The sequence below is a fragment of the Pseudophryne corroboree genome, chromosome 2, assembly GCF_028390025.1.
Source record: "Pseudophryne corroboree isolate aPseCor3 chromosome 2, aPseCor3.hap2, whole genome shotgun sequence".
In the NCBI taxonomy this organism is placed as follows: domain Eukaryota; kingdom Metazoa; phylum Chordata; class Amphibia; order Anura; family Myobatrachidae; genus Pseudophryne; species Pseudophryne corroboree.
In genome coordinates this window covers 321,025,559-321,041,373 of record NC_086445.1, presented here as the reverse complement: position 1 = coordinate 321,041,373, position 15,815 = coordinate 321,025,559, and the positions used below count along the sequence as shown (strand labels likewise).

General features: G+C 44.4%; 1 protein-coding gene across 3 annotated transcripts in view; it reads right to left on the bottom strand.

Moving 5' to 3' along the window:
* The window catches only part of SLAIN1 (SLAIN motif family member 1), a 112,272-nt gene extending 98,572 nt beyond the window's left edge, over window positions 1–13,700 (bottom strand). Inside the window, exons 1-2 of one of the 3 annotated variants that reach the window (XM_063952988.1) lie at window positions 12,906–13,700; window positions 3,855–3,988 (exon numbers count right to left, since the gene is read on the bottom strand). In XM_063952988.1, the coding sequence (XP_063809058.1) occupies window positions 3,855–3,988; window positions 12,906–13,369 (598 nt within the window). In that variant the 5' untranslated portion in view covers window positions 13,370–13,700. Of the gene's footprint in view, window positions 1–3,854; window positions 3,989–12,442; window positions 12,537–12,905 lie in introns of those variants that run through there. The other 2 variants (XM_063952987.1, XM_063952989.1) reach the window with 2 other exon arrangements.
* Between the last annotated feature and the right edge of the window lie 2,115 nt (window positions 13,701–15,815).

The following is a 15,815-nucleotide window of genomic DNA, read 5'->3' as shown; positions in this document are numbered from 1 at the left end:
CCATCCAGTTTCGGTACTACAAAAAGATTTGAATAAAAGCCTGTTCCATCAGAAGTAACTTCTGAATAGCCGTGTCTAATGCCCTCGCTTTTTGAGGGCACCGAGGAGGGCCTGTAGTAAAGAACTGACTGTGAGGTCAGGTTACAAAATCCATTCTGTAACCCTGGGAGATCCAGACTTCTGGGGAGGTTTCGGCCCAGGCTTCCTAAAATCAACCGTGCGCCCACCTTGGGCGACCCAATGTGAGCTGGGAGACCATCATGCCACAGTCTTGTCAGCAGGCTTAGAGTCCTGTTTTCAGGCTTTGGACTGGGAACGGCTTCTGCCTCTGTTTCCACGAGCTTGTCCACTAAAACTTCTACCTCTGGCACGAAAGGACTTTGTCCTAAATGAATTAAACACTGGATCAGAGTAGTTTCTTCTTACTGGCTGCGTGGTTCTAGGATACGTAGTAGGCAGAAATGTAGATTTTCCCGCTGTGGCTTGTGAAATCCGTTTGTCCAATTCTGGACCAAATAATGCTTCCCCGACAAAGGGGATAGCTTACACTGCCTTCTTTGAATCAGAGTCCACTTACAAATCTCTGAGCCAGAGAATCCGTCTGGCCGATATAGCTGAAGCTGAAATGCGTAAAGTTATCCTGCTAGCATCTTCTGCAGCTTGGCAAATGTAAGTGGTCGACTCCCGGATATGTTCTGCTATTTCTTCCTGATTATTATCTTCCGCCACTGCTCAAACTATTTGCCCAGCCCAAGCGACAATAGCCTTATTAACCCATGCACTTATAATCGTAGGTCTCTGTGATGCTCCTGCAGCCACAAAGATGGATTTAAGGGCCGAATCCAACTTACGATCTGACACATCTTTTAGTGTAGTAACGTTTGGTATTGGTAATCGGTGGTACCTCCCATTTGGACATGACTGTCTTGGGTAGGAGATAATTAACTGTGAACTTTTTGGGTAATTGGAAGCATCTATCCGCCTGCTTCCATGCTTCTCCCATCTGATCCTGGAGTGTCTGAGGAATCGGAAATACCGGCGCTTGCGGTTTCTGAGATTCAAAGATCAAAAACCTCAGGTTCCTAAATCTCCTCTTCTTTGAAATTAAGGACCTGTTGAACAGCTTCAATAAGGGATTCTAACCCTTTGACCTCTGAGTCCTCCTCCTGAGGACTAACATCAAATATCTCCCCAACTGACTCACACTATTCCTCATCCACCAAGAGACCCTCAGGCTCTCCCTGCAGGACAGGAAGAGGTCTCTTTACAGATTTGTGCACAGTCTTTTCTACCTGTGCAGGCGGAGTAAGTCTAATTAGGAATTCCTCCATAGTCTTTGAAAATCCCGCAGCCCATTCTAAATGTTGCTTGCGAGATTCCGCCATTTCTTTAGAAATATCTGCCAGGGCATTTTCCCATGACCCGGACGGACCACTGCTCCCAGGTTGAGCGTCCATTCCCAAACATGTGTTGCATACCTCGCAGCTGCCAAAACTTGTGCTCTTTTTCTCACAATTTGAACATACATAACAAATGTTTGTGGTCTTTGTTGGTGCTTTAGACGCCATGTTAAACACCTACACACACACACACACACACCAACCAGCAGTGCTTTCACCATATTAGTATAGATGGAGAAAGACCGTAGGGATATAGGGAGCAATGAAAAATAGGTAGTCGCACAGCTGGAATTGTATATAAAAATTAGTAAAAAAAATTAAATAATACATTTTAACCAGCCAGACGTTTAAAAACCCCACCAACTGTTGAGATAGCTTGAGTAGTAACCGGGTTGAGAATTCCGATGCTCCCTCCTCCGCAGGACCTGTCAGCAGCGTCCCTTGGAAGACAATTATATTAGTGTTCACTCCAGGAGTGAAAAGGGGCAGGGCGCCGGACTCCGGGGGCACATGTGCGCGCGCGCAGCAAAGCCGCGCGTGCGCCCGAAATGGGGGCACGGCCACGCAAATCAGGGGGCGTGGCCACGCCTACGTCATTTTAGGGGGCGGTGCGGCCCACAGACGCTACTATAGAGAGCGTCTGTGGCCGGCGACGTCACTGTTGGGGGCGTGCCCAGCACCTCCGTCGGTGCTGGGCTTCCCCCAGCCCTCTCCCAATGCGTGAATGGGTGCCGCGCGCATGCGCACGGCATCTATACACGCCGGGAGGGCAGGGAGCGGGCAGCTGTTCTAGCAGGGCGCCGCAAAAGGGGCAGGGCGGGTTGTGCCTGCTAAAAAACGGGCAGGGCGCGGCACCCTGCTAAAACAGCCTAGAGTGAACACTAATTATATGAGTCTTTATTATTATAATGCAAAATTCAGAGAGATCTTTAGCATCAGTGCTCTTACATCCCATCTCTGTTTAGCCCAGAGCCAGCGCAAACAGAATTCCAATAACTGTACATGTGTAGTGGGAAGACATACAAAATCAGACATGGCTGCTGTTATTAAGCATCTACAAGCAGGAGAAGGAGCTTTATACAACTCTTCATCCCTCACTGTAAAATGCCCGCTCTAAAAGTGCACCTAACTGAGAAAACAAAATGTCCGCAACTGAAAATTTACCTTCACCTCGCTGCTTTACTGCCCTGCAGCGAGGAGAACAGAGCCCTTATGTGCCTGCGTGCGCTCACAGGGTAGCCAGACCCACAGCCCTAACACTTGCGCCATATACCTTATAGTTTCCACTACCTATCAGCAGCATCCTTTGGCCTTAGCTATCCGCGATGTTCCCCCCACCTCCACTGGTGTGCACACCCCCCAGACTCACCATTGGTCACTATATGACTCGCGCCGCCTGACCGCCGCTGTGCCTCCTGCTACTGCCGTGACTCCAAACCACTGCGCCCGGCAGGGGAGCTTAATATCTTCCAGGGGAATCTAAAAGCTGCGCTTCTGACCGCCGCTCCTCTGAGCTACTCACTGAGAAGATCTCCTGAGTGAGAGGCTGATCCCTTCCACCGGGAACTTTGTCTCACATGTACTGTCAAAGTACCCTTAGTGTCAGCCTACACCCTCCTTTCAGTCAGGGGCGGGATCGGGCCACTGAACTTTTAAATAGAAAAACTTTTGTAAAGCAAGAGCTCCTTTCTGTGCTTATACCTCCTAGCACAATTATTCAAACTGGAGGGATGGGGGAGCATGAAGGGTGAGGAGCCAGCTGTGAATATTTTTTATTTTTTTTTATTTTATTACTACACTGTGCTACCTCCGGTCTGCAATCTTCACACCCCAGCTGTCTAACTCTGGTGTCCCCTAGTGGATGATCGATAAAATACTTATGCTTTATTAAATACAAACATTTAAAAAAAATAATAATAATTTTATTAATGTTTTTTAAGGAAAAAACAGTTAAGTGGTTAAGAAACCCATAGGCTTCTATGGGGAACAAAGCTCCGGCAAGTCACACGTTCTGTAACTTGATGCATACCAGCAAATCGTTGCCCCACAGCATTCTATGGGGGCCTGCAGTGGATATGTTCAAGCTCCTGTTGTATACAACCTTTTCCTTCTCTTCCCACATTACAAATCTGGCTCACACGTCCCATTAATCAGGCCCAATAAAGCACACAAGCCTTTTTGGGGTTTTATTTACTAAGTGCCGGGTTCTGATCGTGTTTGTGCCCGATATTTAAATTGGCAATGCTTTTACTAGCAAAACAAGTCTAGAAAAAGCATTGCCCTTTTAAATATCAGGCAAAAGCATGATCGGAAGCATCTGACTTTAGAACCCAATGCTTAAAAGGGGTTTACCATTTCTATGTATCTATATTAAAAGAAGAGTACATGTATTGTGTAAGTTATCAATTGTTTTTTTCCAACGTCAACAAATACACACCATAACATCAACATTACCTTGCTCGAGTCTGTAGCATAGAGATCGCTTTGCTGCTTCTATTTCAGGAGATGGGTGATCCAAAACTTGCCTACACCACTCCATTGGACTAAGGGCTGTCTCAAATGGCTTCTTAGTAGGGGACACATAGAGCCTAAAAAGAGAATCATGTATTCACTAAATTGTGTAGCATCAGCCATTTAAACATACATATTTATGTGCACATACATGTGACAGCATGAACTGGACTGCACAAATTAGTGTGGAGGTCGGGCCTCATAAGTGCCATTCTTTTGTGGCAATATAATTTATAACCTGCGCAAAAATATTTAGACCCATTCCCACATATACTGGCAAGTAACATGGTAACATACCACTGACCACAAGACAATTATACCAACATATACATACAAACATTTTTCCAGGCTCTTACCCTATTGCCCACATTATGCAAGACTGCAGAACCATGTAGGCATATTCATAAGCTGGGTACCATCAAGCCTCCTAGGTACCACATTGTGACACTGCAATGTTATGCTGGCCATACATTAGGACGATATCGGACACAAATGTAAGATTTCAACGTATGATGCATTGTGTACACATCGTATGTGTTTTCGGTAGGCTTATGATGCAATGCACGTTCCCGTTGGTCGACTGTCGCATCAAATGATCATTCGTGCAGCCCATATTATCTGTCGTTATCGTATTCACATAGGGAAATGATATGAGGAATCGGATTGGATGCTGGTCGTCCTAATGTATGGCCAGCATAACTATGGTAGAGGGATGATATGACTGAACTAACACTTAAGCTGGCCATACATTAGGATGACCAGCATTCCATCCGATTTCTCATCCGATTTCCTTTCAATCCCCCTCAGGGGCCCCTGGCATACGATTTGGAGTATTATGTGCATACGATGAAGCATACAATCAATCAATTGTGTGCCTCACAAAAAAGCATGTGATCACCTGGAAGGGGTATGGGTCATAGGGTCGACCACAATTCGGTCGCCAGTCATTAGGTCGACCACTATTGATAAACAGTGACTAGGTCGACGTCTGAAATAGGTCGACACAGTTATGTCGACACGGAAAGAGGTCGACATGAGGTTTTTTTTGTTTTGTGGTGTAGTTTTCATCGAAAAGTGACGGGGTACCCCAATTAGTGCACTGTGTCCCCTCGCATGGCTCGCTTCGCTCGCCGTGCTGTGGGCAAGGTGCCTCGCTCCGCTACCGTTGTGCTCGGCACAGGTTACTATTCCCAGTCGTAGTCCACGTGGATCGCAAAGCATGAAAAAGTTAAAAAAATAAATGCGAACAATGCATGTCAACCTTTTTCCATGTCGACCAATACTGGTCAACCTAATGACTGTCGACCTAATGACCGTATCCCCCTGGAAGGTACTCAAAAATGATTCTGATCGTATACGATACATTGTATGTACATAAAACACGGTATGATTACGATTACGGCGGATAATATGGGCTGCACTAATGATCATTGAATGCGAAATTCGACCAAACGGGGACACGCATCGCATGCCTACCGAAAACACATACGATGTGCACACAATGCATCATACGACGCTTCCAAATCGTGCATTCATATCAGATATCGTCCTAATGTATGGCCAGCTTTACATTTGAGCAGCTTAGGCCACATTAACAGCACAGCTCATTTAAGTAGGGAGCCTGTGAGATTAGTAAGCATGCAGGGCCTCACACTTCATTTAAGTAGGGAGCCTGTGAGATTAGTAAGCATGCAGGGCCTCACACTTCATTTAAGTAGGGAGCCTGTGAGATTAGTAAGCATGCAGGGCCTCACACTTGTGACTGTAAATGCAGCAACCCTCTCCCATACTGTAGACATTTTCTGTATGCTTGTCAGGCAGGAACGGATGAACTCAATCAGGAACTGTGATAGTCACATGTCCAGGTCCGTAAAGAGGAGTGTGTAAGGTAGTGTTTAAGTATTTTGCGCAGGACATAGTCCCTATATATAAGCCTTTGCACTAACTACACAGTGTAAGATGGGTATCCGGATGATAGATAGTGTCTAGTTAGACAGTCAATAGATAGACACCGTATATTAGACAAACATTAGGTCGACAGGGTCAAAAGGTCAACATGAAAATGGTCGACATATAAAAGGTATACATGTTTTTTTGTTTTATGTGTTTTGGGAATTTTTCATACCTTCTCTATCCATATCAGCATAGACTTTGTTATAAACGGACCCCGAAGCATGGCGAGCGAAGCGAGCCCCGCGAGGTGATGTCTTTCTACAATTGGGGGTCCCAGATGACAAAACTATCCACAAAAACCCCAAAAATGCAACAACAAAAAAATATGGTGTCTACCTTTTTATGTCGACCATTTTTATGTCAACCTTTTGTACTGTCTACTTTTTCCATGTCTACCTTTTCCCCCGTCGTCCTTTTGACTGTCTAACATGTGGTGTCTATCTACAGACTGTCTAACTAGACACTGTCCATCTATTACACCACACATGCAAGATGTGCATTTTGTAGTCTGATAGGGGAATGCTGCATAGTGTTTTGTATCTTTACAATACATTACAAGGTTGAGATGTATCAAACCTTGGGTCTATGTACTAAGCCTTGGATAGAAATAAAATACCAACCAATCAGCTCCTGTCATTTCTCAAACACAGTCTGTAACATAGCAGTTAGGAGCTGATTGGCTGGTACTTTATCTCCGTTAACTTTATCACTCTCCAAGTACATCTCCCAGTGAAGAAGTTACCCACAGCAACCAATCAGTATCTAGCCATCATTTATCAAGGACAGTCTATAAAAATGATCACTACAGGCATCCCTTAGAAAGTGTGATACACCGCCACCACTATGTACATTGCTGTGATCAGCCATTATGTAAGGGGCCCTACTCACTGGCCGACCCGCCGCCGAGCTGCCTGACGGCGGATACGGCAGACGAGCGACCCGGCGGCGGGGGGGCAGTGACGGGGGGAGTGAAGTTTCTTCACTCCCCCCGTCACGCGGCTGCATTGAAGTGCAGGCAAATATGGACGAGATCGTCCATATTGGCCTGCATGCACAGCCGACGGGAGACCAGCGATGAACGAGCGCGGGGCCGCGCATCGTTCATCGCTGAAGTCTCCACACTGAAAGATATGAACGAGTTCTCGTTCATTTATGAACGAGATCGTTCATATCTTTCAAAAAAATCGGCCAGTGTGTGTAGGGCCTATTAGAGTACTGCAGTGTAAGGAATATGAGACCGACCCCTGAAACATAGTAAAATGTGTAATTTGGAACCTGGACCACTGAGCATAGGAGCATAGAGATGTTGTAAAGCCACTGTAAGTATATTGTACACAGATTTTGTTATTCAGGGAAAATACCTCATCATATTATAGTCCTGTAAAAACCAAGCTATAGCAATCCATTTGGGAGATCACAAATATAACTACTTACAAAAGGTCTGTCCTTATTTATTATTTACTCAACAGTCCAAAGAGATCCATGACACACACTAAAGAGGATCTATAAGCAAATGATTACAGTAGAAATTCCTAATGCAACTAGTGCTCCCATTGTGCTGGGTAACTGACTCATAGGGCGATATTCAATTGATATATTGCGCCCGATCACAGGACGATATTCAGATTGCAGGACGATATTCAATTGTCCCCAGTTATCACCCCCATAGCAGTCTGGGTTAGCCGAATAAAGCGGCTAAATCAGACTAAAGTCATGGGCGTGATCTCAAAAAGTCCCATTTGTACGCCCAAATGGGTCACTTTTCACGCATTTCAGCTCGCCACCCCCGGAGGTAGCGAGTCAAAATGCTGGTATCCCATCTGTCGTCAGAAACATTTAAATAGCTGCTGGTGGGCGCGATAGGGGGCGGCAAAAAGTGATAGAAAGCAGGTATTATTCTAAATTAAAGAGATATAAAAAAATAAAAAAATACTGTGTAGATCGGTGGATCCCTAACTGAGTGCCGTGGTACCCTGGGGTGACTTGGGGGGGTGATCCAGGACCAACTCAAATTATTAAGATCCTGAATCCTGTCCGTCACCACATAACTGAACATAAGGATGACATACTGTATAAACACAATGGGATATATGCACTAAGCCTTGGAGAGTAATACAATGAAGAGAGATTTAGTACCAAAAAGCTCCTAACTGTAATTTTTTTTTTTTTAACACAGCCTGTAACATGGCAGTTAGGAGCTGACTAGCTGGTACTTTATCTCTCTCCCAGGCTTGGTACATCTGCCCAAATTTACTTCATTTAATATTTTATTCTGAATTTCTCAATAAGAAACTTTTAGCCTAGGGGTGGTGTGAAAACAATTCTGATACTCTGGGGCAGTGGTTCTCAACATCGGTCCTCAAGAACCCCCAACAGTTCATGTTTTCCAGGTCACCTAGCTGGTGCACAGGTGTATTCATTACTCACTGACACATTTTAACAGACCCACAGGTGGAGCAAATTATTTCACTTGCAATCCTGTGAGGAGACCTGGAAAACATGAACTGTTGGGGGTACTTGAGGACCGCAGTTGAGAACCACTGCTCTAGGGCACGGGTGTGGTATGGAAGGTAGATAGTAACTAGGTCGACAGTAACTAGGTCGACAGGGTCTCTCTAGGTCGACATGAGTTTTTAATGTTTTTTTGTGTTGTTTTCTTTGTAGAGTGACCGGGAACCCCAATTAGTGCACCGTGTCCACTTGCATGGCTCACTTCGCTCGCCATGCTTCGGGCAGGTTACCGTTCCCAACTGTAGTCCACTTGGATCGTTAAGTATGAAAAGGTTAAAAAAAAAAATCGTGAAAAACTCATGTCGACCTTTTGGCCTGTCGACCTAGAGCATGTCGACCTAGAGACCCAGTCGACCTAGAAACCATGTCGGCTTAGTTACTGTCGACCAAGTTACTGTCCACCTAGAGACCGGATCCCATAGGGCACCATGACTCCCCTTTGGGTACCACTGCTGTAAACATGTCTTTCCTAAAATCGGAGCATTGGCTCAAGAATACAAAACAAAAGATACTTTATTTCCTCACTTGCTCTCCCAGGCCCTGAAAGTGAAGCTAATCTATAGACCTTGTTTACAAAGAATGCCACTTAATTCTTGACCCACTTAGAGGAAAGTTTTTCTCAGGTCTTGTGAAATCTCCACTAGCCTGCAGAGAGGTTCAGCAACAAACAAGAAATGTTAGAAGTAGGTTATACACTTCAAATAACAGAAAGAAAAAAAAAGAAAAATAACTGCATAAAAAGGACCCGATTACGATTTTCAAGTGCCAAACCATGAATTACATTCATTTTTTTTTTTTTTTTTAACACAATAATGCATGCTGTTTGTAAGAGGGCTTTGGAAAAAACAGGGACAATATTGTAAATGATTTGTATTTTGTACTGAGATGAGGTAAACAGAAAACTTACACATGTAGAAAGGGCAAGGAGATATAACAATACTATTTGTAACAATGTACTTTTAGGATTAGTCCACACATTGGCACGGTGAACATGGAAATATATTTTGTTATGCTTTTTTCATGGCCACTTTTACTCATACAGAGTACTGTACTTGTTCTGTGTGTTACCACATGAAATAATAGATTGCATAATATATCTTCACATTGACCAAGGATAGTCACCCACTGTCTTAAACTAATTTGGACATGCGACATGTAACCAGCACTAACATTTGCAGTGAACAGGCTTGGACTGGCCCACAGGGGTGCTCTGAGGATCAGGTTCCAGACTGTGCACTGGAATTATACATGTTACCTTATACTGGACTATGGTGTATTTTCTACAGTGCATTGCTGTTATTAATCTGGTACATTATCATGCATGCAGCAGCTGAATTTACTGTATATATTTATGAAGGGGCCCAGACATTGCACTCTTTAATGGTTAGTCAAACCAGTGAGGTGGCAGGCCACAACCCCTCTGCAGACTGGCCACACTCCTAACATGGGCCCCTGCCACTGCATTCCCCCGGTGGGCCCTACATACCCCATTCCGACACCGTCAGTGAATATGAGTGAATGGAGCATGTAACAATTAAAACACAACAATACTTAAGGGGGTACACATTAGGCGAGTTCTGACTAAAAAATAAACGATAACGACATAAATGTCTATCGTTTATTTTTAGGCTGAAATAGTCCCGCACGTCATTCAGCGTTCACCAATATTGATCTGACTTGCAGCTCAATCCGTCAATGTCGGGTTAAACTGCATGTTCGGGAATGCTGGCGGTGACGTCGCTGAACATTATTGTTGAACGATAACAATCAGTGTGTACGCACTATATCGTTGAACGCTATATCATTCAACGATATAGTCATTCACCGATGGCATTTAAACATCGCCTAGTGTGTACCCGCCTTTAGATCTAGGCCAATAATTGAACCAATATAAAATATTGAAACCTGTATAAAACCAGTTCTCCTAAATTGTTAACAACTATGGTGGAATGACTAATGGGCCCTACACACTGATGGGCTGCCCGACGGCAGATACGTCCGACGGGCGACCCGGCAGCGGGGGGGCAGTGACGAGGGAAGTGAAGTTTCTTCACTCCCTCCGTCACCCGGCTCCATAGCCGTGCAGGCAAATATGGACGATCTCGTCCATATTGGGCTGCATGCACAAGCGACGGGGCACCAGCGATGAACGAGAGTGGGGCCGCGCATCGTTCATCGCTGGTGCCTCCACACTGAAAGATATGAACAGTATCTCGTTCATTAATGAAGGAGATCGCTCATATCTTTCAGTATTATCTGCCAGTGTGTAGGGCCCATAAAACCCCCTGCACACTGAGCGATGTAATCGACTAACGATATATTGCCCAACGATACTATCAATGGTCGGTTTTGCCTACACACTGGACGATATTGATGGTCAATTTCAATCTATATCGTTAAAATTGACTAGCATGTTTAAACGACGATAGATCAACGATGAACTATCGCGGCGCCACGCATCGTTCATCATTGATGCATACACACTGAGAGATATTAACAATTTATCGTTCATTACTGAACGAGATCATTCATATCACCCGCACACATCGGCAGGTGTGTAGGGCCCTTAACACGAGTTGTGCTGCAAAAATTATTTCATCTTCCCCGGAAAAACTTACATTCATATATCTGTTACTGACAAACTAGATTTCCATTACTGTTCTGTCTAGAGCCAGTTAATGTATAAATGCATGTCATAAGTGATTGCCTAAAGGAGTACTGCACAACGGGCCTTATACTGTACCTACTTAGAAAGCTCACTATTTTCACCTCTACTCCTAGATTGTGCTCTTATAATAAAGTGTAGTAATTAAATGGCATAATATATAATTACTGTCCTTGTTCCCCCTCATTTTTAGCTCCATTATAAGATTAACAGATTAACTGATTAATCAAGGGCATATTATAAACATGTGCAAACTGGGCTATTCAGAAGGAAGTGCATCTTATCTGCAACCATGTGAGATGAATTAAACATACATATTCACACCTCTATTTAAATTAAATGTATGTGTTGGTTGCTTTATTCCATTAAGAATTTACATTGTCAATTCTCCAGGACCAGTAGTTTTTTTCCCCATATACTGCTGTAATCTGAAAGACACAAAAAAAAACCAAAAAAAAAAAAAAAAACCTACACACTACAACCAAACTTCGAGAAGACGGCAACAGAAGAAGACAAGGAAGTATTAATTCCAAGAGACTTTCTGCATAAACATGTATATAGTATACAGTATATAGGACTCAATTAGTTTTGTCTTTTATAGTGGTCTGTGTGTTTCCATGTGTTTGCAGTAAGTAGTATTTTCACTAAAAAGAGGGACACACCCTAAAATGGGCAATTTAATTGACACCTTTATCATACCTCCCAACATGACCCTCTCTAGGAGGGACACAATGCTCTGCTTCTGGACTTTCGTCTTAATTTATGATTGCTAGCACCTGTTTTGGACAGTTAATGGATAAGAAAAGTGTTTCATCACTGGTGATGGCAATCATAAATTAAAAGGGAAGCCCAGTAACAGAGCATTCTGTCCCATGTTGGGAGGTATGCCTTTATTAAGTTTAATTATTAGTATATCATACCTCCCAACATGACCCTCTTCAGGAGGGACAGAATGCTCTGCACCTGGACTTCCCTCTGAATAAATTATTTCCCTCACCTGTGCTGAAACACTTTTCTTATCCAATAACCTGTTCAAAACAGGTGCCGGCAATCATAAATTAAGAGGAAAGTCCTGGAGCAGAGCACTGTGTCACTCCTGGAAAGGGTCATGTTGGGATGTATTGTATATTGTGTCATTTCTCAATGCCTTCCCTGCCGAAACCTTCCCCAAAAAATCACATATAACAGATCATAATAAAATAACATGCAGCACATTTCTGAATGCACTGCATAGGACCAATATGGTGTGATACCAACCCAAACAGCCCACCCTCCTATCCACCAATCCAATGCAACATGGCTCAGAAAACAAGTGACGCTGGGCCATTCAAAACAAATGAATTAAAACCTGCATTCCACACCACATAATGATGCACTATCCCTATAATAGCACAGTATTTACCAGAGCAAATTATAAATGGAGGCAGCTCTTGAAGATTTTTAGCCTTAGATAAGTGTAAATCCTATTGCTTAGAGCAGATTGTGTTCCTGCTGCCAGGAACTGAGCAATGACAGGCTAAATCCTCTTTGGCTAATAAAGGTCTTTCCTATATGCAAAGACTGCTCAGTAATACCAACCCCTCCATTCATTTGGATTTTGAAACGGACACATCCTGTTCCAAGAGGTGTTCTAGAAAATACAACATCATCACATAATGTGTAGTAAGCAGCCACTGCAAGCTCATCTGCATTCAAGGCATGCACCTACTAACTACAGCCAACCTGTTTCCTCCTACCAATGAGTCCAAGCGAATTGGCACTATTAATAGTGTCTGTAAAATATATATTACACACACACAGACAATATTTATGTTGTGTTCCGATGAATATCTATAACTCAGGCCCCTTGGGTGCATTATTATTACCAGGAGTCCTCGTCTTCACTGCAATATCCGTCTTCAAGATCCAAAACCCCCACCTCGTCCAGCATGGTGGTACCTGCTTTTGAGTGGTCAATCAATGGCCCCTCAGTAGCAATGAGACAGGACAGCTGTTGCCTAGTACTGTAATACCCCAGGTTATCAGGTGGGTACAGACTGCCACCGATCGCGGACGTGCATAGAAGTGTGGGCACAGGACTAGGTAAGCATAGTCCAGAGGGCCGTGCCAGGGCCGTGGCTGCCAGCAGGCATGTGCCCGGAGGAGGCTGCAGCAGGTGCGGGCTGGCTGTGCAGTTGCTGACGGCGCTTGCTCGGTTCCGGAGCTGCTCGTTCTGCTTCTCCAGCTTCCTGACCAGCTCCTGCAGCTTCTTCACTTCCAGCTCGGCGTTCACCACCAGCCCGTTTGTAGCGGGGTTGCCCGCGCTGGTGCCGCACTTCACCTCCGCCATGGTGACTGCTGTATGTGGCTCTGTCCCCCACACACTCCCTGCTTCCCAAGGTCTGAGGCTGTGTGACTAGTCCTGTCTGGCCAAGGATGTCCGGCTCCCGGCTGGGTCAGGGGCTCTGATGGCTGCTGCTGTAGTTGTGCACAGGCTGCTGCATCCTCCGTCTGCACTCTGCACTAGGACTGGATGCGCCTCCTGTCAGCAGAGGGAATATTGATGCGAACGCCGGGCTCCCTCCCACCAGTGCTCAGAGAGAGAGGGAGAGACACACAATGGGAACAAAGAGAAGCCAGACTCTCGGGACTGCACATGCTGCTAATGATCCCTCTAACTGCCCACCACTAACACCCCATCCCTGTCACAGGCAGCTGGGGCAGAGAGGTGGAGCCCTGTCAGGGGGCTCTCTTCATCTTCACCACTTGCATTACACCCTATGCCAACTACTGTATACTGTAACTGGCATTTTTACATTATTGTTATTATGAATAACTTACACTATATCACAATTATTACATTGTGGTCAGCAAAGCTAGACATAATAGCAGTTCAAGTAGGCAAATAATGCTGGTGATACCATCAGTAGTGACCTGGAATGCAGAGGGACTGCCCACCAATGGGCATTGTCTTTGTGATCCATTGCATGTGTTGCTTCCATATATCTCATTCAATTCACAGTTAGTGGTACTGTACCATACAGCATGTACCCCAAGCAATATGCTATAACACTACACCCCTCCGTGTCATCGTGTGCTGTCCTAGCCGGCTAATTTAGCATTTGTTTTCCATAAGATGACATATTTTGCCCATAGAATGGACACTGATGGACATGATGCCCTAGTTATATCAGCCTTTTTATTTGCTCATTGAATGGACAAGTTTCTTGTTCTATTATTATTGTCGATTTTTCTTTTATTAGCTGGTATCAACTTGGCTGCTGTTTAACTATTTTGTTTTTGTGAAACCAAAACCTTGAACTGATCTTCATAGAATAATAGAATTCTTTGACCATTCTTTTCCAAACGTGGTCCAGCTTTACTTTTTATTGGCCTACTCCTTTTGTATGCAGCTGCCACCCTTTGGGGTGCCTGACAGAGCAATTCAATTGTTGCTCCATTTGTGTATGTATAGCCATGTCTACACACATTTCAGCTCGCAGTCCCCGGAGGTGGCGAGCTGAAATGTGTGACAAGTCACCTCTGCGCCCAAACACCACTTTTCTTATTGCGCCCATTAGTGTAGTCGTGTTTTTACACTTTACGCAGCTAAACCCTGTCTAATTGGGCATGATAAGCGGCTTAAAAAACAATTGAATCGTCACCTTAGGGTGTGTACACACAGTGACATCCTTGCTATGCCCGATTTTCACTTGCGATTTCCCTTGAACTCCCCGCAGCCCAGCACCACCGATTTTGACTAACTTTTCTTGAGATATGGACTATGTGTGCTTACGATTTTGGCTTATGTGAGATTTTGGCTTATGTGAGATGTCATTGACATGTGAGATGAACTAGTTAGTACACCGATCTAGCAAGGATTGACTTGCCTGCACAGTCTATCTTTTCTTGTGATGCCGACCTGGCGGGACCGCGCATCGGGATCGCAAGGTGACTTTCACCTTGCGATCTGCACTAACTTTTCTTGCGATTTTGACTATATAGTCAAAATCGAAAGAAAATATCTCACCGTGTGTACACACCCTTAGAGTTCTTATTGAAAGTCAGTCACATCCTGGTCTTACCACACAGTGATGTAAAAGTGCTCCTACAGTGATCTCTGTTGAGAACCTCCTTAGACAAGTCACACTGAGTCTGAATCTGTGTGGCATGGATCTCTCTTCACTGACACAAATGGCAAATGCTTGTATACAATTTACACAAATAGGATACAATTTATTTAGGAAGGATAGAAAAGAAGAATTAGAGGAGGGGTAGCAATGTATGTAAAAAAAATGCATAAATGCTACTTTAATACAAAACATTAAAGAAAAAACTGAGGCCCTTTGGGTGACTATAGAAACGGGGGAGAAAGACTCTATTTGCACTGGGGTAATCTATAGGCCACCAGGCCAAGGGCAGTATTTGGACAGGAACCTAATGCTTGATATCACTGTAATGGCTTTAATGGGAGAGGTCATAATCATGGGAGACTTTAATATACCTGATGTAAATTGGGAGTCTTTTGCAAGTTAAACTACGAGTGGCAAATTTCTAAATTCCCTACAGGGAGCATCTTTCAAGCAATTGGTGAGGGAGCCTACTCGCAAAGACTCAATATTAGATGTAATACTCACAAATGGTGACAGGATATCAGACATATATGTGGGTGAGCACCTAGGCAGGCGCGCACGTAGGGGGGGATTCTGGAGTTTCGCGGAATGACGCGATTGCGTCGTGACGTCACGACGCAACTGCATCATTTCGCGAAACTCCCCCCCCCCCCCCCGAACAGG